This window comes from Procambarus clarkii, chromosome 31, assembly GCF_040958095.1.
Source record: "Procambarus clarkii isolate CNS0578487 chromosome 31, FALCON_Pclarkii_2.0, whole genome shotgun sequence".
In the NCBI taxonomy this organism is placed as follows: Eukaryota; Metazoa; Arthropoda; class Malacostraca; order Decapoda; family Cambaridae; genus Procambarus; species Procambarus clarkii.
The window spans coordinates 20,955,273-20,978,650 of NC_091180.1; the positions used below are offsets into that span (position 1 = coordinate 20,955,273).

At 42.5% G+C, this 23,378-nt stretch overlaps 2 protein-coding genes across 2 annotated transcripts in view; both read right to left on the minus strand.

Moving 5' to 3' along the window:
• Window positions 1-10,206: 10,206 nt before the first annotated feature.
• Window positions 10,207-23,378, minus strand: part of LOC138370311 (barH-like 2 homeobox protein) — a 65,325-nt gene continuing 52,153 nt past the window's right edge. The window contains exons 3-4 of the mRNA XM_069334462.1: window positions 14,987-15,188; window positions 10,207-13,513 (exon numbers count right to left, since the gene is read on the minus strand). Coding sequence (XP_069190563.1) covers window positions 13,325-13,513; window positions 14,987-15,188 — 391 coding nt within the window. The 3' untranslated portion in view covers window positions 10,207-13,324. The remainder of the gene's footprint in view (window positions 13,514-14,986; window positions 15,189-23,378) is intronic.
• Window positions 11,488-13,156, minus strand: LOC138370214 (mucin-22-like). Its single transcript, XM_069334209.1, has 3 exons — window positions 13,131-13,156; window positions 12,496-13,030; window positions 11,488-11,769 (listed from the first exon to the last, which is right to left on the minus strand). The coding sequence occupies exons 1-3, from the start codon at window positions 13,154-13,156 to the stop codon at window positions 11,488-11,490; spliced, it is 843 nt and encodes a 280-aa protein (XP_069190310.1).

Genomic DNA, 23,378 nt, shown 5'->3' on the forward strand with positions numbered 1-23,378 from the left:
GCTGTGGTCGACCTGAGACACAAGATGAAGAGGCTGTCACACACACACACACACACACACACACACACACACACACACACACACACACACACACACACACACACACACACACACACCTTTATTACAAGCAAAAAAACTTCCATTCCCTCGAAACAAACCTACAAACACCCAAATTTCCACAGCCCAACATACAATCCCACACACACACATGTATTCACAAGTACATATTTGCGTGCGTGTGTGTGTGTGTGTGTAGGGGAGGGGGGAGGTAGTAGCACGGAGCGGACTCCTACTGTCGTCAGGTGGGCTAAATTGGCTACTTTGTTCCGTTATTTGTGTTGCTTAGTGTTACTTCCTGCATCTACCTGGCTCACTGACACTTACCTGTGCACAACTTTTGAATGGATTTATGAAGGTAAACTGTTCACCTAGAAGTGTACTCTGCTTCCCGGGGTCTAAATGACAGTTTACGTCAGTTCTGGAACATGATCAAGACTAAAGTTTACTTCCTGATGTTCAAACAACATTAGCAGAGGTTAATTGGCCACAAGACCATTGAAACTAGACCATTGTGGTTTCTTTTGGCTTGGTCGTATTGGGTTGTGTTTGAGTCGTATTGAATTGTATTTCGTATTGGTATATTTTGTGTTTGAGACGAATTGGGGTGTTTTTCTGTATGCTGGGTGGTCGTTAAGTCGTACTGAGTTCTATGTGATTCTTGCAAGGTCGTCTTTGAGTCTCATTCGGTGGCTGTCACTCAAAACTAGATCTCCCAGAGTTTGACATTCTGAAGATGAAATCCAGATGATGTATATTTTGAGGCTAAGTGTTTGGGACTATGTACTCTCTTAGTTGTGCTTGCGAGGGTTGAGCTCTGGCTCTTTGGTCCCGCCTCTCAACTGTCAATCAACTGGTATACAGATTCCTAAGCCTATTGGTCTCTTTCATATATACATTTGGGACTCCATACACATATATACGTGTATGGAGTCAGCCTCCACCACATTACTTGCCGAATGTATTCCATCTGTTAACTACTCTGACACTTAAAAAGTTCTTTCTAACGTCCCCATATGTTTGGGGCAATGTATTAGGAGTTATGTTTTTGGGACTATGTGATAAGCATTATGATACACTTCTTATCGTAAGGGAGAGTCGACTTCGGGGTTTCAAGACTTTGTGTCAACATGAGGGGATGAGAGAGTCAAGGCTGAGCTCCACCTAACTCCCCATTTTCGGTCCCCCTTGTTTTGTTTTTAACTCAGAATGTTGCTATATTATTAACATTCCTCTATGCAATCTACAGGTTAAAAGCTGTTATCCTACATCAGGTCTTTCAAGACCTGGCCCAAGTAATTGCTATATCTTGTGGAAGTTTCAAAGCTGAATATTTAATGGAATATCTAAGTTACCAGCATATTAGATGCAAGGTGAAGCTGGAGGATACCTGCTGTCATGCGCTTCGCTGAGATGATTTCTCGAACATCATCTTGTGAGAATATGTTCATTAAGAGGACTGAGTAATTGTCTGGTGGACTGATATTCACGAAGAAGAACACAGACACGGTGAAGCCGCTGATGACTTCGTGTCTCGTGATATGATGGCTTGAAAGGCTGGAAGCATTGAGAATCGTAGCTTTTGAATATTAGTCACAGTTCGCTGGCTTGTTTCAAGCGTAGGCTGAACATGTTTCTATAATGTTTCTTCGCTGTCTTAACAAGATTCCAGGAGGAGAGGTAATTATGAAGAGAAAGCACTAAGCCAGTCTGACTATATATCACATGAGATGAAGATGAGGGGCCGTGGAGCTGAAATACGAGGGTAATGTGAAGGAATGAGGGCCCAGAACCTTGGGACCATCGGGGATCGAACTCGTGGCCTGCGTGAAGCAAGGTTGATTGCTCAGCCGGCGAGAAGAATTCCCCATCGTTGTTGTTGTAGATTCGCTACCTGGAACAAAAAAGTTCCAAGTAGCACGGGCTATGGTGAGCCCGTAATTCCCCATCGTGCCTGAACCCATTGCGTGCTTTCCAGTTCAGATTGGGTTCAGTAGTAGAGCCCGACTCGGATAGATTCAGAACCTGAACAAACTGTGGCTCTCCCCGAAGTCAGGTTCTGAACATATCTAATCACCTTTGAACAATCGAAATATGCACGATAAAGGGTCAGTTAACGACTCCATTAACCCCTTCTTTTCTCTGAACTAATAGGTCTCGTGTTCGACGTTATGGTTAACCCACGTTACAACTTTTATGGACAGTAATGGCTCACAAATACCTACGTTTATCGACCATCGGAGCGAGAGGTCAAGCGGCTTGTTGGGGTTTGTACGTTTCTAGTTAGGTTAGTAGGTCGGATTATTTACGGAGTGGCCGGAGGGAGAGGGATGCATCATTAATCCGCAACTTATTAACAAAAAATCATGTTATTTGCTGTACTAGAACACGATCCGCCAATCACTTTACATCCACGTCGCCAACTGACATTCGGTGGTACCGAGACGAGATTCAGTGAGTGAAAATGACCTCCAAAAGGAAAGGCAAAGTCGGGAGAAAACGCTAAGCCATTGCGACTATATAGCACTGGGAAGGGGTCAGGATAAGGATTTTGGGATGTAATGACGGGATAGGAATGGTGCCAAACAACTTGTGGATGGTCGGGGGATTGAACACAGACCTGCATGAAGCGAGATCCTTGCTCTACCCTCTATAAAGTCTCATGCACCTCCCCTGCCACTGGCTCAAACCCAAGTCTTCTCTCTCGAGTGCAAAGTGCGTATAGCACCACTGCATCACGATATGACTGCCCTGGTGACCCACCCCCCTCCCAATCCCCCCTTCCCAATCCCGCTGGTGCTGCCTCCAACCAATCCCGCTGGTGCTGCCACCAACCAATCCCGCTGGTGCTGCCTCCAACCAATCCCGCTGGTGCTGCCTCCAACCAATCCCGCTGGTGCTGCCTCCAACCAATCCCGCTGGTGCTGCCACCAACCAATCCTGGCACACCCGACGTAACGGCACCCTTAACCCGGTTGCAACCATGTGTCTCTCTGTGCCGTATTCCAACCACGTCAAACAATAGAGCGAGGCATCAGTCACCTCTTGCATACTCTTGCAACAGCACAAGGAGGACGCCATTCGTCTTCTACTTCCTCAACATTTGTGGTACTCAGTAAAGATGGATATATCTAATCACCTTCACTTGATTCTGAATCAAATGAAGATTACTGAATCACCTTCAGTATTCACTTGATCGGAGTTTCACACATAAATTTAAAAAATTCAATTACATGGTTTTAGCGTTAAAAAAACGTTAATCGAGTGACCTTAAATTGAGTAAACCATGCTTTTAGAGAAGCTGATTTGATAAAATTGACTCAAAATGTATATTTTTGAGCATTTTGAAATACGCTAGAAGCGTTTTTGTAATTATTTTTGAAGTGACTACTAGCGCCTGAAGAACGGCTTTGCGGATTTTTGTGAACTTTAAACTAATTATTTCTACTGTTTAGAGCTGCTGATTTGACTTAGTCTTATGCCGGATAAACAAAAAAATAGTTATTCAGTAAATTTGTTTATATAATTATTGAAATTTTGGCTATAATACGTCTATTAAAATGCTGGAGAATGTCTTGTTTGATCTCTTACGTTCCTTCTCTGTCTCTGCCACTCTGATTTATAAAGATTAAGCCACCCAAGAGGTGGCACGGGCATGAATAGCCCCGTAATCTGCCACTCTTCATCCCCGGTCTTTCTATATCTCCGTTTCTGTGTTTCTTCCGTTCTTCTCCTCCATATGGCATCTCGTTATGAAAAACGAAGTCACTATGTCACAATATACTTGATTTTCCAACCATTTCCTTCTATTATCTCCTCCTGTTTCCTTCCTCTGTCATTCCCACCATCACATAATCTGTCACCCGACAGAGAATTCTTCACCCTCTCCCTTTTTATCTTGTTATTCCTTCTCCTCCTGTTTCTCAACTTTCTTCTGCATTCCCACCTGCTGTCTGTTTGACTCCTCCTTTCTGTCAACTCCCTTTCCCCTCCCTCCCTTCCTCCCTCCCTCACCCTGTTTCTTAACTACCACTTCCCCCCCCCCTCTGGTCCCTACCTGTTCTTCTGACTCCTCCGCTGACCTCTACAAAACGGTGGGACCTAAGACGGAAGCAAGAGATGATAAACTGGCTCCGCACACGCACTATCAGCTCTCCATCCTTTTCTCTTCTCTTCTCTTCTCCTTCATATTCTTCCTTTCCCTCTTCATATTCTTTTCAACGTATCTATCCATTCCTCAACGTACCCTACACCTTCAATCCACTTCGTATCTCTTTCTCTTTCTCTTCATCTCGGTCTCCTACCTTCCCTATCCCCTCCCCCTTTCCCTTTCGTCCCCCCCCAATCATTCTCTTTCTTCCATTCCCTTCCACAACCCATTCCTCGTGAGTGATACACAGCTGAGTGACGTGACACAGACAAATTTGCATATTTGCTGAGACAGAGAAACGACAGTCCTGTTTACATGAGAGAGTCTAACTCTAATGGTATGGATAATAGGGAGGATAGAGGATACTGAGGGAGGATAGAGGACACTGAGGGAGGATAGAGGATACTGAGGGAGGATAGAGGATACTGAGGGAGGATAGAGGATACTGAGGGAGGATAAAGGATACTGAGGGAGGATAGAAGATACTAAGGGAGGATAGAGGATACTAAAGGAGGATAGAGGACACTGAGGGAGGATAGAGGATACTGAGGTAGGACAGAGGGTTTCAAAGAAGGATTGGATCCGTTCGGATATGAGTACGAAATAAGGGGATTTTTTTTCGTGGGGAAAAGATGGGCCTAGGGAAGAAAAAGGAAGGTAAAAGGTTGCTTGTTCTTACCTACAAGGAAGAACAGGATTAAAGACAAAAGTACGAAACAAATATAGAACAGGGATAGAAGGAAAACTAGACAGAGTTTAAGAGACGATGCGGAAAATTTGTGGAGGGAGAATCAGGATTTTAGTAGTGATAAAATAAAGAGTTTAGGGAAATTTAGTGTGGGTTCAGGGAAGAACAACCCCGCTTTGGTTATATATATCTATATATAAAGGGGCTTCGAATAAAAGCTATATATACGTTAATATATGAAAGGTTTTGGAAATATGTAAATATGTAGGAAATAAGCGAGAGTCTCAGATTAATATATATTAATTAGGGGGAAAGAGAGAATTCTGAAAAGGGTGTTATAGGCTAAGGGATGAGAAAGGGGTGGATTAGGATATATGGGTAAGGACTAGGACGGATTAAGACCATTAGATAACGATGGGTAGAATGTATAGTTAAATAGGTCTAAAGGGGTATAAAGAGTGTGGGGGAAGAGGGACTTGTATACGTGTGTGTGTATGTGTATGCTTTGTGGTTAAGATTCAGCTTCTGGGCTCCGGCTTATTATGTAAAGGACGTCTGGTCCCATAGTACCGAGTCATCTTGTGTTCTGCGCATGTATATATGAGTGTATGTATAAAGGGGTGTGTGTGTGTGTGTGTGTGTGTGTGTGTGTGTGTGTGTGTGTGTGTGTGTGTGTGTGTGTGTGTGTGTGTGTGTGTGTGTGTGTGTGTGTGTGTGTGTGTGTGTGTGTGTGTGTGTATGAATGAATGTATCTGGGAATGCTTGTATGTGTATACACATGTATGTATAAATAAATGTATCCATGCTCTGTGCGAGAGTATGTATGTATATATGTACACATAACTATGCTGCTACAGCCCCTCCCTCGACCCAATCCCTCTAAACATGTAAATAAACCTGCAATACCGATCAATCCCAATCAATACCAATCATCCCAACTAGCATCACACCAGAGAGAGAGAGAGAGAAAGATGCTGTATCTCTAGATGCTCTCCTTGCATGAGTAAGATTGTCTCCGGCAACAAAGTCGACTCTCTCACACTGTTACTTAGAAAAGTGTTACTTAATAAGTTGGGCTCCACGACCCAGCAGGTATAGTTACGACTCAATAATTACACTTTGTTCTCCATTGTTCACCGCTGAGGCCTCGTTTCCATTGCAGGTACCTGCTGGTATTTTATGCCTGCAATTTCCCTTGTAAAATAATACCATGTTGCCAGGAAAAACGTTAGAAAATTGCACCTCTCTCTTGTCTATCCTGCAATCACGGACGAGTTAAATGTGCCATTGCATTGTTGCTCATAAATATACTGGCGTGAGTTAAGTTAATGAAGACTTGCTGATGGGTGGTTAACCAGAGACGTGTGAGGTGAGGTGTTCTTTAGGAGAGGAGGTTGTGTGTTCATCATAGTTCCACGGAAGAACATTGTGTGTGTGGGCGTGTGTGTGGGTGGGTGGGCGTGTGTGTGTGTGGGTGGGTGGGCGTGTGGGTGAATAGTTGCCTAACCTCTTGCCTTGCTCTATATGACCCTTGTCCTCCCCCCTAATGACCCATTTCCCTGCCCTAATGATCCTTGCCCTACGCTAATCATTCTTGCCCCCTGCGCTTCCCTAATACACCTGGCTATGTTCCGCTCAAGTATTCCCCAACTCGTTCTTCAAGTGCTGCCTGCACGCACTCAGCACTTGAAGGACGAGAGTGTGTGGTGAGTGTCTCCCTCCTCATTGACTTATGGTTACTCTGAAGCCCATTCCTGGCAGCAATCATTACAGATACAAAGGAGTTTATCCTACCGAATCCATCAATAGATAATTTTTGTTTAGGCTATTAATTGCTAATTAAGTGTTGTAGGATATGTTTACATCTGCTGTCTCGTGGTCGGGTTTGGGAGACAGGAATTATAAACACCATTCACAGTCTAGTCTTGAGAACACCTGAGAAAATACACCTGCCTCATTTTCAAGGCAGGTGTATTTCATGGCATAACTAAAGAACAAAGACAAGGAAGGGGAATGATCAGGGGAAAGCGCCAAGCCATTACGACTATATAGTTCTATATAACATTTGGAACCGGTCAGGATAAGGATTTGAGATGGGACAGGGGAAAGGAATGGTGCCCAACTACTTGAACGGTCGGGGATTTTATTTTGTTAAAGGCGGAGGACATTCCCATCCAGCTATAACTAGTAAGTTTTCGTAACTGCGTGAACGCCAGATAGAGAGAGAGAGAGAGAGAGAGAGAGAGAGAGAGAGAGAGAGAGAGAGAGAGAGAGAGAGAGAGAGAGAGAAATAGCCATGAAGATTAGCTAACTTTTACCTCTTACTTGTACTAAATACAGTCACATGTACGGGCCACCTGTGCGTGCACATGGATAACAAAGGATGCCACATGCTCACACACACACATATCAAGTTAACCACGCTGGGCATAATTGCGTATTTTCCGCAACGAGGGTGTTCGAAGGGAGGGGGGGGGGGGGGTGGATATCAGAAGCTCTTATTGCTTCCACCTATCTACTCCCTTCTTCTCCTTCTTCTTCTTCTTCTTCTTCCCCCTCGCCCCTCCTCCATCTCTCACCCCCCTCCTACTCCTCCTCCTCCTCACGATGCACGTAGGATATCCGTTAATTAAGCTGCCATCACACCTGCTAATGAGGCACCTCACGTGATGGTAATTAAGAGAAGCAGGTAACTGCTGTGGTGGTCTGGTTCATAATGGCTCCTCTGTGTTTATATCTCTTCCTCTCTCTCTCTCTCTCTCTCTCTCTCTCTCTCTCTCTCTCTCTCTCTCTCTCTCTCTCTCTCTCTCTCTCTCTCTCTCTCTCTCTCTCTCTCTCTTCCCCTCCCTCACATAATAGTGGCGCTAAATACATAATATGTAATACTAGAAGGGATACCCAGCGGTGCCCGGGACAGCCTGTCTTTCCCCAATCCCTCATTCTATCCCCCTTCTTATCCCCTCTCCACTTATCCCCCCCTCCCACCTCTCCCTTCCCCTTTCCCCCGTTTCCCGACCATATCCCCTACTTCACCCCTCCCCTCCCCTCTTACATTCTATCATCCTCATTTCCCCTCTTTCTGCCCCCCCTTCCCTTCCCCTAGCCACCCCATCCCTCCCCTCTGCCCCCTTCCCTTCTTTGTATTAAGAAACATTGAAGCAACTCTATGGGTCTCTCAGAAAGCATATTATTACGATCACTAAAAACTCTAAGGATAACACATCAACTATTTCACACCTGATACCATGAAAATCGCCTGGGGAGGGGGGGGGGGGTCTATTAGACCTGCTCCGACCAGTCTATGTGCGTCCCTTACCTCACACTATTCCCCCTGCAAAACTGGAAGAAGCTAACCCCAGGAGTTTGGTCTCCAACCTTAGACAGACAGACAGACAGACAGACAGACAGACAGACAGACAGACAGACAGACAGACAGACAGACAGACAGACAAGCTGACAATCCTTCTTATAGCTATAGATGGCTCCTATTCCGTGACGGATTTTAAACACGTATTATTTTCAACTTAACTCATACATACCATTATATTTATTGTCATTAAGGACAGGAACTAAAGAAAACAAATGTATATATTCTTTCCTTGTCTTTTTACTACATGATGGTATTTAGGACATAGAAGTAATGTCAAAACTCGTAATAGAAACATAGCGTTCAAACGCTTGTCAAAAAATATCACTGCCTCTAACTACTACTAACAATGAAGTGAAGGAACTCTATTGATATATTCTTATATTTACACACACATGAGGTGATAGGTATAAAAATATGCCAAGTATATAAATTTGTATAATTCTCAATGTATGCTTTCTACACGTTGCATATATAAATATGTATAATATATATATATATATATATATATATATATATATATATATATATATATATATATATATATATATATATATATATATTCCAGATAGGCTCACATATATATATATATATATATATATATATATATATATATATATATATATATATATATATATATATTATATATATATATATATATATATATATATATATATATATATTATATATATATATATATATATATATATATATATATATATATATATATATATATATATATATATATATATATATGAGCCTACCTGGAAAAGTAGGCTCACCTAAATGTTTATCTAAATAGACACTTTGATTCTATTCAGAGGCAAGTGAAACAGTTCACTAAGAGTCTAAAGATCTAAATGAAAATATGACAATTCCTACTCAGATGTGACATGTTCACCTGAGCTTCCTGATCGTCATTCACACGCTTGAACAAGCGTTCAGGACGTGTCAGATTCTTGTTGAACACTAACATGACTCAGTCAAGGCAATAAATAATGCGAAATGTTCACTATAAAATTTAACATGATAATAAGTATGATAACTTTGGTTCTTGATTCCTTAATAATTACAATAATATCAATAACAATAACGAAAATAATAATAATAATAATAATAATAATAATAATAATAATAATTTTATATGAATACACTTTTATATTTTATTTTTGGCTGGATGCCATGCAAGGCACAAAATAGTATTCTCTTCATAGGAAAAATATTTCCTAATTTACACAAGACCTGATATAGTCTTTTATTCACTAGGACAAAAATATACCAATTCTCGTCCACTTGGGCAGGTCGTCGACCTGTCCTCTTGCAGGGTTGGCGTTTGATCCAGCTGGTTGGCCAGCGTTCCTTCGCTCCGTCCTCATTTCCGAGCACTTAGTCTATCTCGTATCCTTTTCAAATAATACGTAGTTATAGATATGGTTTAGCTTTTCTTCCCTTGATATTTACTTTCCTTTCACTCTGGACACTCTGGACTTTATATGTGACTGTCGCTAGCAGAGAGAGAGAGAGAGAGAGAGAGAGAGAGAGAGAGAGAGAGAGAGAGAGAGAGAGAGAGAGAGAGAGAGAGAGAGAGAGAGAGAGAGAGAGAGACAGAGAGAAACAGACAGACAGAGACTATAGCCGTCTTTCAAGAACATTTTGCTTTCATTTCTAATATAAGTTGAATGAAAAAAATCTTTAAACGCCTTCATTCACTACACTAAAAATACTATCATGTTCTTTCGTGGGTTTCTAAGTCTTCACTTCTTGCTTATCACTTATATCTTCATTCAGACTTTTTTAAATGTCTGAATGGCAACATCAGAGTAATTTATCAGTCTGATGGCTTACTACCGTAACGAGGTATATATATATATATATATATATATATATATATATATATATATATATATATATATATATATATATATATATATATATATATATATATACACACTTGTAATACTAACGAGAGGGGGAAACGAGCACGTCCTTAATGACCTCGTTAAGCAGTTAACGGTGCTGGAGTCATTAGACTTTAGTAACACTGGGTGAGATGGAGGAAGGGGGGGGGCGGGGGGGGGGTTAACACTGTCTGCCTGCCTGTCTCTGTTTCAGATGTTGTTTCTTTCTTTCTGCCTTTCTGTCTAACTCTGTCTCCGTTTCTGTCTCTGTTTCTGTCTCTCTCTCTCTCGCGCACACACACACACACACACACACACACACACACACACACACACACACACACAACGCTGAAGAAAGGAAGAAACACGTGAATGAGACATGACAACAACATACAAAATACTAAACAGATATATCAAAACTGATAAACAGATGCTTTGCCAGAGTAATACAAAACAGACCATATTGTCATGGATGGAAATTATAGATACCAATTAACCACACAGAGGTCACGAGGAACTACTTAAACAAAATATTATCGGGGATTGTTGTTGTTGTAAACAAATCCTACAAGGGCCGTGATGAGGGTTCGAACCTTGTTCGAGGGGTCACGGCCCTTGTGGATTTGTTCATTTGATGCATCACGCTATTGTGATTTCTGTGTGCATTGTTATTGTAGATTATTGGCACGAATTTCAAAGTTTCATAACAGAATATGACAATGTAAGTAATTATCAGGAGAAACCGCTAAGCCAATACGACTATATAGCACGTGAAAAGGGGTGAGGATAAGGATTTGGGATGGGACGGCGGGAAAGGAATGCTGCCCAACCAATTGGTGGACGGTCGGGGGATTGAACGCCGACCTGCATGAAGCGAGACCGTCTCTCTGCCGTCTAGCCCAAGCGGTTGGAAAAACTTAAGAGTAGTAAGTCATGGACTAATATGGCTTGATCGAATACTACAAGCAAATCTTGTTGATTATGTTCCTAAACATCTGGGTGAATGCACCCACATCAAGGTGAGGATATTTAAGTGAGTCAATACACTATAAAATGCTATAGGAAGGTCAAGATAAACAAGTGGCTGCCAGAGTTCAACAGCAGTAAGTGTAATGTACTGATTATGAACGAAGGAGTGAGGATACCAAAAAAGATGTTCTAAATGAAGACGAGAAACCTTTCAATATCAGATCTTCCCCCCCAAAAAAAAGGGTTTGAACGTATATATATCGCCAAATATACCCCTCAACGTTACATATGACTCGAACTGCATCTCAGTCGTAGGTTAAAAAACTTATTTTTGTGTTTATAGATCGTAGAAAAGGAGTCATTTAGACCTCTGTATGATACGTATGTGAGGACCTGTGCTAAAGAATGCACAGAAAGTAGCACTGTTCTCAGGTAGTTCACTGAAAGGAGCACTGTTCTCAGGTAGTTCACTGAAAGTAGCACTGTTCTCAGGTAGCTCACTGAAAGTAGCACTGTTCTCAGGTAGTTCACTGAAAGTAGCACTGTTCTCAGGTAGTTCACTGAAAGTAGCACTGTTCTCAGGTAGTTCACTGAAAGTAGCACTGCTCGAAGGAGCCACGAAGAACCGACAGTTATAGTTCTGAAATGGAAGCTTGAATAAAAATATAAGGTGCAAATAATTTATCCTAATTCTATAGTTTCCAAAGAATATCTGTGAGAAGCATACGGTGTCTGATCTTACTCAATTAGACGACTGGTAGATTGAAAGGCAGGGCCCTAGAGTTAAAGCTCGACCCTGCAGATCCTGCTACATAAATTGTACTGGGAAGGCACATCTACACATACATACTAGGAAAGAACACACATATACTGCCACATATATACAGTCACATATACAGACACACACACACACACACACACACTCAGATTCACACTCAGGAGGCTCTCCACGCACTCAGGTCACCATCAGCGACATCCGGGTCTTTGGAAACTCCACCTAACCATGCAACAAATCACTTTGCTAATTATCATTGCTAACATTTATCCAGACTGTCTCAGGAGCTCAAGGACCCTTAGTCTCAAGAGACTTTACCTTCTGACTTGTATTTAGACGTCGTGAAACTGTCTATGGGAGTCCAGAGGGCCATGTGGGCTACGTGTGAATGTGTTCAACATTCACCTCTTCTAGTAATGTTTGCAATATGCAATTGACGTAACTTTCAGAAGCTAGACACTGTGCAGCCAGTAATATTATGTCTGAAGTCTGGGGTACCTGTGACACCGAGCTTGGAGACCTGGCAGCATCCTCCGGTCGTCGACCGGTTTTGTAAGCGCGAGTAACTGGGTAGTTACTTCAACCGGTGACCGGTGTAGGGAGCGTGGATGCTAGCAGATGCTTGTTATTGTTCCTTAAAGCCTCTCTGTTGAAACCCGCGTCACTGCTTGCAACAGTCACGCTGGAGCCTCCGTTACTGCTTGCAACAGTCACGCTGGAGCCTCCGTCACTGCTTGCAACAGTCACGCTGGAGCCTCCGTCACTGCTTGCAACATGCACGCTGTAGCCTCCGTCACTGCTTGCAACAGTCACGCTGGAGCCTCCGTCACTGCTTGCAACATGCACGCTGTAGCCTCCGTCACTGCTTGCAACAGTCACGCTGTAGCCTCCGTCACTGCTTGTAACAGTCACGCTGTAGCCTCCGTCACTGCTTGTAACAGTCACGCTGGAGACTCCGTCACTACTTGCAACAGTAACGATGGAGCCTCCGTCAATGCTTGCAACAGTCACGCTGTAGCCTCCGTCACTGCTTGCAACAGTCACGCTGTAGCCTCCATCACTGCTTGCAACATGCACGCTGTAGCCTCCGTCACTGCTTGCAACAGGCACGCTGGAGCCTCCGTCACTGCTTGCAACAAGCACGATGTAGCCTCCGTCACTGCTTGCAACAGGCACGCTGTAGCCTCCGTCACTGCTTGTAACAGTCACGCTGGAGCCTCCGTCACTGCTTGCAACAGTAACGATGGAGCATCCGTCAATGCTTGCAACAGTCACGCTGTAGCCTCCGTTACTGCTTGCAACAGTCACGCTGGAGCCTCCGTCACTGCTTGCAACAGTCACGCTGTAGCCTCCGTCACTGCTTGCAACAGTCACGCTGGAGCCTCCGTCACTGCTTGCAACAGTCACGCTGGAGCCTCCGTCACTGCTTGAAATAGTGTGCGAGGGCGGCTTGCGTGGGTGTGGGCGGGTAGAGTACCCTGGGTGTGACGAGCGTGGGCGGGGATGAGGTGCCCACGGACGAGGGGAGAGTGGGCGTACCGTCTAGTGCTGGAGACGGGCCAGGAGACACGGCAGCCGCCGCCGAGCGACTCAAAGCAGCCAACTGCGCCTGAAGGAAGAAGATTTTGTCGATTTAATGATCATAGGGTTTCGTAAGGAATTGGGAAATTGAGTAATGAGTCGGGGGTGGGGTCGGTCGGAGTTGGAGCCTGTCGGCCGAGCGGACAGCACACTGGACTTGTGATCCTGTGGTCCCGGGTTCGATCCCGGGCGCCGGCGAGAAACAATGGGCAGAGTTTCTTTCACCCTATGCCCCTGTTACCTAGCAGTAAAATAGGTACCGGGGTGTTAGTCAGCTGTCACGGGCTGCTTCCTGGGGGTGGAGGCCTGGTCGAGGACCGGGCCGCGGGGACACTAAAAAGCCCCGAAATCATCTCAAGATAACCTCAAGATAACCTACTTTGGGGGTGAGGACATGATGATTGGGGTTGAATTTGTTGAGTGTGATGGACAAGAAGAATTAGTCAGAACATTTTGGTTGCACTTCTTTGTGGTTCATGAGAGGTTAATGTGTGTTTGTGTTTACGTGTGATCTACTGGTTTATTATAATGCACTTAGCTTGTTTCTTTCTATATTCCACTTTCCTTCTCTTTTCACCTCTGTAAAAAAAAAATAAATCCTATTTCTCTCTGAACATTTCTGTTCTTACTTTAACTCTATCCTTTTCCGCTGTTCCCATTCCCCTCTTCTTCCTTCCTTATCCCTTTTCTTTCCCTTTCTTTCTAAATGTGAACTTAGCATCTATTTCAAATGGAATAGTGTGTATAGAGGAAAAAATCAGAATTAACACCAGATAACAAGGAATCCCATAACAAGGAATTAAAAAGAGTTCTAATCGACCTCTTATGCTCACAATTTCTCACTACAAACACTACATTCTTTCATGGGTTATGTTTATGCCAAACCGTTTTGGCTTATTTCGATGCCACCTCGTCTTCTTCCGTCCCTCTCACAGGTGGTAGGAAACACGAATGGACTGTGTCACTGAATTAAACTAAGACTGGTCCCTAGTGGAACTATAAGTGGGTGTTATAAATTGCTACGAGCTTGCATCTATTAATATATCACCAGGATATATGTGTTATGTAGAATATATCCTGGTGAGTATAGGTATGTGAGTACACCCACACTACACACACTACACACACACACACACACACACACACACACACACACACACACACACACACACACACACACACACACACACACACACACACACACACACACACACACACACACACACACACACACACACACACACTACACACACACACACACAAAACACACACACACACACACACACACACACACACACTACACACACACACAAAAAAAAAAAACACACACACACACACAAATAGGTGAGTACACACACACACACACACCCACACACCCACGACTACACACACACACACACACACATAGGTGAGTACACACACACACACACACACACACACACACTACACACACACCCTCACACACACCCACACACACACACCCACAAACACACACACTCACATGCCGGTAATAGAGATCCATTGACGAAGACAGCGCCGCCATAGAGGAGAGCGCGCCCACGGCTGAGAGATGGGCGGTGGGGTGGGTGGGCGTGGACAGGCCGGGCGGGGTAGAGTACGGCCAGTATCCACCTATTAACCGCCCATATCCACCCTCAGCTAGCAGTTCCAAGCCCACGGCTGTCTGTCTCTTCCACTTGGTCCTGTGTGGCAGAGAAAAGATATCAGAGATGCTCCACCTTCACCAAGTAACTATCATGATAACCATATATCATATATCATATTGCATATTATTTATATATTATATATAACGCGTTCATGTAAGGTCCTTAGACATTAAATTTTTTTTAATTAAATTGTATTGTTGGTTTATATATTATATTTTATGCTGTGAGATATATATTTTTTTGGTGCATTCACTCAGTAACTCAGGTAGAGTTACTGAGTGAATGCATCTCATTATCTCATTATCCACACCTGAATCTCATTATCCACACCTGAATCTCATTATCCACACCTAGGTAGGTAATGTTTACATTCCCAGCTGATGGAGGGAAGGCAGGTATAAGGGAGACGAACACGCGCGACCGCAAGCTCGCTTGAGATGTGTGTGTGTGTGTGTCTGATTACTTCCCCATTTACCACAACCATCACTATCCACCACCGTCCCATCTCTCAACTCCCAGCCCATCACCTCTCAGTATTTCCCGTCTCACACTGCATACTCTCGAACTCCTCCCATCACCTCTACATTTCCCTCTCCTCTCCAAATCTTTTTCTCTCTCTTCCCCCCCTCCCCATTTCTGTTCGCCTATCCCTCATCTCATCTTTCTTTCCAGTACCTCCTTCACTTCCACATTCCTCATAACACATATGTGTGTATTTAACACACATTTCGAAATGGAGTAAGGAACCTACTAAAAAATCAATGAACAACATAAGAGACAAAGAAACCCAATACAATCATTCACTCTATTATAATCAATCAAGCCAATCAATGCAACTTAATTCGAATTAAGCAAACCAATAAATGGAAATTAATAGAATCACGCTGAATATAGAATCAAGCAACGCAGTAAAAGCAAGACACTCATTCAAAGGATGTATCCCAGGTAAACAAACTAATAGGCAAGCAAGCAACCCAGCAGAAGCCCATAAACCAATACAAACAAGCAACCCATTAACCCTCAAACAATAGATCATGCAACATCAAAAGCGGAAATGGCTCGCACAAGATAATTTACGAAACGATCCACTTGCTAAAAGAATCTATCATGCATCTGGCTAGTACAAATTACACCAGAAAATATCGACCTTTTCCTGGAACAAACAAACAAATAGCAACTTGCAAGTTAAAAAAATAACAAACCAAGATTTTTTTTAAATAAAGGAAGGAAAAATAAACATAGATTGAAAAACTAGAACTTACAAGGAAAAAAATAAGTAAACTCGGAACATTTAAGAGATAAAATATATATTGCAAGACAAACAAGTAGAAAGCACACAACGAAGGACAAGAAACAAGAAAATACGCCAAACAAAAGAAAATAAATCAAGCGTATTTCTCAAGCCTTAAGTAATGATGTAGCCAAGGGCGCTGGGTAAGGTTAACTCCTTTTCTAAGGTTAATACCTCCGCACACTGTTCAACAGGTATTAGGTGATTAGTGTGTTATTACCTAAGTGTTGTTACAGGATGAGAACTACGCTCCAGGTGTCCCGTCTTCCCGGTGCTCTTTGTCGTATAACGCTTTGAAACTAAAGTGTGTGTGTGTGTGTGTGTGTGTGTGTGTGTGTGTGTGTGTGTGTGTGTGTGTGTGTGTGTGTTTTGGAAGGGGTAATGGGAAGGGGGTGGGAGGGTGGAGGTCGGTGAATATACGAGTGTGAACAAACAACATGTATTTGCTACTCATGCCTGTAGGATCGAGCTGTTAGCTCTTGGACCCCGCCTTTCTAACTGAGGTTTGCCTAATGTACTGATTTCCCACCAATTTTCCTCTATCATAACTCGTATCTACGACATATATTTCTCACTAACTCACACACACATGTGAATAACCTGCAACAGCTGTCTAACTCCCAGGTACCTATTTATTGCTAGGTGAACAGAAGCATTATTTAAGAGAAACTGTACGAATTTGTTTCTGCTTCGGCCAGGATTTGAACCCGGGCCTGTCGACTGTGACTCCCTGGCGCTGTCCGCTCGCCCGTGTGTATATTTATGTGTGTACTCGACTACTTATACTCAACTATTTGTGCTTGCGAGGGTTAAGCTCTGGCTTTTGATCCCGCCTCTCAACTGTGAATCAACTGGTGTACATATTCCTGAGCCTACTGGGCTCTATCATATCTACATTTGAAACTGTGTATGGAGTCAGCCTCCACCACATTACTGCCTAATGCATTGCCACCTGTTAACTACTCTGACACTGAAAAAGTTCTTTCTAACGTCCCTGTGGCTCATTTGGGTACTTAGTTTCCACCTGTGTCCCCTAGTTCGTGTACCACCAGTGTTAAACAGTTTATCTGTGTGTGTGTGTGTGTGTGTGTGTGTGTGTGTGTGTGTGTGTGTGTGTGTGTGTGTGTGTGTGTGTGTGTGTATTCGCTTGCATTTTTATCTGTCTATCCCCCAATCTTCATCACTGGTTGCTCGGTAAATCCCCGAATATATATACACACCAAATAAAAACTTTTAAAATTTGACCCTTAACCTACACTAGAAGGAACAGCTCCACCTACTTCTCCCAAGGACCGACAGGTTAGAATAATGTATTCATCTAGTAGATCCCACTTGCTTGGAAAGCTTAATTAATTTGTAATTATCTGGCAGGATCAACAGTGTAGTTACCTGGCAGCAACCAGCCTGATATAACAGGTATGTAACCAGTATTACCGGCCCGGATGATGAGTTTGTAGTCACCTCATGGAACCCAACATGGAGGAAATCGTGTTTGGATTCGACAAAGAGTATATCAATCTTGTGTAGACTAACAAGACTGGAGAATATCTGAGTAGAAGAACCTTACATAATGGGCATAGCATATCACCTTATATAACCTGAGAGGTATAAGACATATTCTCCTCTGAAGAACAACAGGAAAAGGTTCTTTAAAAACCAAGAACTTCTTTTGCTCAATATTCTCCAATATTTTAGGGGATAACATGTTTTTGTCGGTCAGAAATATTTTTGTTTAGATTAGCAAAATATTAGCTCACTGCAACGATGGATTAAGATTTCTTTTGAAGGGGGAAGGGGAGGCGGGCGTCATTAGTTCCTACAAAGACCTTCTCCTTCACACACACACACACACACACACACACACACACACACACACACACACACACACACACACACACACAAACACACACACACACACACACACACACACACACACACACACACACACACACACACACACACAAGATTTTTCATATCCGTTCCCAGTCCACCCTAACGTACAAGAACTAGGTTGAACACAAAGGACTTCATCCGGCCATAATCTGAGAGTCCACGCTCTTCTTCCCTCCCAGGACCATTTACCAAAGCTTTAAGCTTGAAAGTGTTGTACTGGGTAATAAAGAATATTATCCGGATGCTTTGGGTTCAGCGGTTTCGAGCATGAGGTGTTTGGGTTGGGATAGTTTGGACTTCCAGGTTCCGGGTACTGGAAGTTTACGATTTTGATGTTTTGGTTCTGGATACATTAGATGCATAAATTTTCAGCCATGATGTTTTGGTTCTGGATATATTAGATACATAAATTTTCAGCCATGATGTTTTGGTTCTGGATACATTAGATGCATAAATTTTCAACCATGATGTTTTGGGTCTGGACATGTTCAGAATGGACATTTCAATTCTAATTGTCTATAGTTTGTTTAAGTACTGGGGAAATATATAGCGTTCAATCCGGCCCCTGAAAGTCATTTACGAAAAGCGTTCGAGGTTCAAAACATCTTAATGTCGAAACTTCAACACCAAATCATCCCCAACCAAGACTTGTTTTACGCTAATTACGACACTCGTGAAAAGTTACGCTCTCAGCAAATCCTCCCATTGAACTTTGACCTCAAAAAGCCGCAATATAAATAATAAGCAACTGTAGACGATTATTCCTGGTCTGAATATTTACATTCAGGTCTGAACAACAAAATGAATTTGTCTTTTCTTGTGGCTTGTTTAAACGTGGGTAACGAAAGCCACACGTTTCAACCCGGGTTATGGCTCTGTTAGTATGCATACTGGAACCCGGGAGTGTATAGTGAGCGTATTAAAAGCGAGAATGTTTTTTTTAAACATGGGTCTGTTTTGTCTGTCTCAAGAACACACAAAGACTTGGGAGCTCTTGATCTACGTGATGAACAGAAGTGGGCATAGTGGCCATAGTGATGGAACTTTTACTTGGGAAAGGGGTGGTAGAGAAGGCTGACTCGTATCTCATTACTCTTTTCTCACTGCCTTGCCCCTCTTCTATCAAACATTATTTCCTTTCCGGTATCCCCTAGATTCCTCATTCCTTTCTTCGTCTCTGGCTTCTTTCTTTCAATATTTTTTTGGTTTACCCCATATGTTCATTTATCTCTTTTTTTTGTTTTCATTATTTGACTGTTTTTATCTTCTATATCTTCCGCTTTCCATCACTTGTATTGCCTTTTGTTTTCTATGATATCTGTTCTCTCTCTCTCTCTCTCTCTCTCTCTCTCTCTCTCTCTCTCTCTCTCTCTCTCTCTCTCTCTCTCTCTCTCTCTCTCTCTCTCTCTCTCTCTCTTCTCTCTCTCTCTCCCTCATCTCTTTGTCTCGTCAGCTGTCATTCTCCTTCCTTCTGTTTTCCTATAATTCTCTTTCATTCTTTGTCACGTCTCTTTTTTTTCCCATCAGCCCTTCCTATTTTCGTTAAATCAATACCTTTACTCTATAATTTAATACCCTAATAACTTAATTCGTGAAATCAATACCTTTACTCTATACTCTGAATACTCTTACTCTAATCTGCCCATTCCTTCCCTAATATATTTCTCCACCCATTTCTCCCAAATCGCTTCGTTTAGACCATTACCCCTTACGTGTTCTCTAAGACCTACTTCCTCTCTCGTTTCGTCTCCATCCTATCTTCCTGACATCTCTCTCTCCTTCCCTCCCTGATGTTATTAACCCCACAGACAACGAAGGAAGAAAGATGGGAAGGGAAGGAAGATGGGAAGGGTGGTTTAATTCACCGTTCCTCTTCCGACGCTGCAAATGGGGTAATTTATATGTATTTTTTTTTTGTCCCCTTGAAATCGGAAATGAGGTCATTATTGGCACACAAACATCGAGTGACGGAGACTTGAGGGAAAAAGAGCGTGATATACTTCCCCAAATTATAAGTTGGTGGTGCTCACTTTGTCACCTAAATCAGGCAATGTTTTGCTCTGTGACTCGTTTTCTACTTCCGTCCTGGGGGGGATAAGGGGGTGACTTTAGTATATGTCTTCGGAGATTTTTGTTTTTTTTTGTTTTTAAACTCAAACAACTATGCTTGCGAGAAGTGAGCTTCAGCTTCTAGGAGATATTGCTCACATTGAGATAGTTGTTGTTGTTGTTTTAGATTTAGTTACTCAGAACGAAGTGTCCATGTAGCACGGGCTATGGTGAGCCCCGTAATTGAGTTTGGTTATTGGCGATAACTTTGTTACTGTGATATTTGGGTCAATGTTTTAAATGGAGGTGGGGTTTCCTCCTTTTTCCCTGTTTCTTTTTTCGCTCCTGTTTTAGCGCACTGGTTTTAGTCTTGATAATAAATGAGATAGAGTTGAAAGCTTACAAAATACAACCAGCAAATCACAACCACACAATTCACAGCTAATGTTAGACCCAATGAGATATTAAGAGAATTATGCAAAGTTGCAATGAATTAATTAAGAAGGCACAGAATGGAAATAGGAAACCGAATTAAGCCAGAAGGTATGCTCGGGTATGTCCCTTCGGCTATGTCTATAACTTCCTATTGCTGTTATATCTGTCGATAATTTTGATGATGTTGGTCCGGATAAGTCCTGTGATGGGCTGTTTCTGTGGATAACATTACGAGACCTTCGAGAGAGTTTAGTTCTGTGTGTGCGTTATCAGGCTGCTTGAGAGAGCTGTCATCGTCTTGACTATTTTGATATCGTTGGGGGTGAGAGTCCTTTAGCGGGCGTGGGAGGGAACAGCCAACAATTGTGTTTTTTTTCAAAATATTCCGGTTATCGTCGAGAGGGTTTCAACTTCGTTCTGACAGTTCCTGCGACGGCGCTGGAACCAATCGTATTGGCATTTGCCTTTCTATTGGAGACTTTCGGCGCCGTGGAGAGGAGGGGGAGGTGGGTGTCCTGCTGCATGGGTGACAGCTTCTCCCTATCAACCTATCCTGGCTTTGCGCCTTGGAGAGGCCACTTCAGACCGACAACCAGAGCGCAACTCAATAGTATATATATATATATATATATGTCGTACCTAATAGCCAGAACGCACTTCTCAGCCAACTATGCATGGCCCAATTTGCCTAATAAGCCAAGTTTTCATGAATTAATGTTTTTTCGACTACCTAACCTACCTAACCTAACCTAACCTAACTTTTTCTGCTACCTAACCTAACCTAACTGATAGAGATAGGTTAGGTTAGGTTAGGTAGGGTTGGTTAGGTTCGGTCATATATCTACGTTAATTTTAACTCCAATAAAAAAAAATTGACCTCATACATAATGAAATGGGTAGCTTTATCATTTCATAAGAAAAAAATTAGAAAAAATATATTAATTCAGAAAAACTTGGCTTATTAGGCAAATCGGGCCTTGCATAGTAGGCTGAGAAGTGCATTCTGGCTATTAGGTACGACATATATATATATATATATATATATATATATATATATATATATATATATATATATATATATATATATATATGTATATATAGTCAGATGTTCCCTTTGAAAAAAACAAGCCAATCTCAAGCCTCATATCCAAAATACATCAAATTACGGAACGCGTTTTCGCAATAAGACGAGAATCAAACAGACTGTTATTTCAGCAATTTGCAAAATCTTGCAGATTAATAACCCAACTTCTTCAATAATCTGAACAGACACATGCAGTGATAATTTGCACGAACCAGCATTAATATCATCAAAACTCTTTAAAATAATAATAATAATAACAATAATAATAATAATAATAATAATAATAATAATAAATAAAAAGCATTATTAATATAATTACTAAATGACAGTATAAAGCTTAAGCGCTTCGGAACTTGGGACGGTTGAATAACCGCAGAAGCGGTTATTTGAATATTTGAATAACCGCATTATTCAAATTCAGTTGAATGGTTCAGTCCGGCTGGCGTCCCAGAAGGCTGTCCGCTGCACAGTTACGTGGTTACAAGCCCTCGCATTAGTTAATATTTATATCCATTTCTTGAACCACCTAGTTAATAGTGTCAGGATATCAACTCCCGGCCAGGAAGCCATTGAAAAAAAGATATTGGGAGGAAATGGAGGAAATAAATAGGAAAGAGGCAAACAGAGAGAGAGAGAGAGAGAGAGAGAGAGAGAGAGAGAGAGAGAGAGAGAGAGAGAGAGAGAGAGAGAGAGAGAGAGAGAAAGACAGTTTTTTTCTCTTTCTCCCTCTCCCTCTCTCTCTCTCTCTCTCTCTCTCTCTCTCTCTCTCTCTCTCTCTCTCTCTCTCTCTCTCTCTCTCTCTCTCTCTCTACAGAGAGATGATAGTTCCCAATGTGAAAGTTAGTTTCAAAGTGCATTCTCATGAAATAACCGAGTCTCTAGAAGCAAGGCTTCAGATGAGCTGAGGGAGGATAACAGCTCTTGCTTGCAATTTCACTAGGTACGCCAATTTAGAACCCTTATGAACCCTAGTCTTAGAGAGAAAGAGAGAGAGAGAGAGAGAGAGAGAGAGAGAGAGACAGAGAGAGAGAGAGAGAGAGAGAGAGAGAGAGAGAGAGAGAGAGAGAGAGAGAGAGAGAGAGAGAGAGAGAGAGAGACAGAGAGAGAGAGAAGAGAGAGAGAGAGAGAGAGAGAGAGAGAGAGAGAGAGAGAGAGAGAGAGAGAGAGAGAGAGAGAGAGAGAGAGAGAGAGAGAGAGAGAGAAGGGGGTGTAAGCAAGACTCCCCTCTTAAGAACCTCTCTGTATCGAACCAGCTGACACCTGGGTATTATCACCTGGGCAATTACCCCGACACACCTCCACCCGATACCTTGTTTTACCTGCGATAACATCGAGCGATACGCATCAGCTCGTTCGCATAATGGAGCGTGTGGGTTTTCCTGACTCCTTGAGACTTGCGAAGGAAAACTAGGGTAGAGAGAGAGAGAGAGAGAGAGAGAGAGAGAGAGAGAGAGAGAGAGAGAGAGAGAGAGAG

Bases quoted from the DNA above. Each gene is read 5' to 3' on its own strand.
- LOC138370214 (XM_069334209.1), bottom strand. From the start codon at position 13,156: ATGCTCCATCGTTACTGTTGCAAGCA. The intron at 13,031-13,130 runs GTGACGGAGGCT...TGTTGCAAGCAG, and splicing joins CATCGTTACTGTTGCAAGCA to TGACGGAGGCTCCAGCGTGC. The intron at 11,770-12,495 runs GTCACCGGTTGA...CTTCCATTTCAG, and splicing joins CATCCACGCTCCCTACACCG to AACTATAACTGTCGGTTCTT.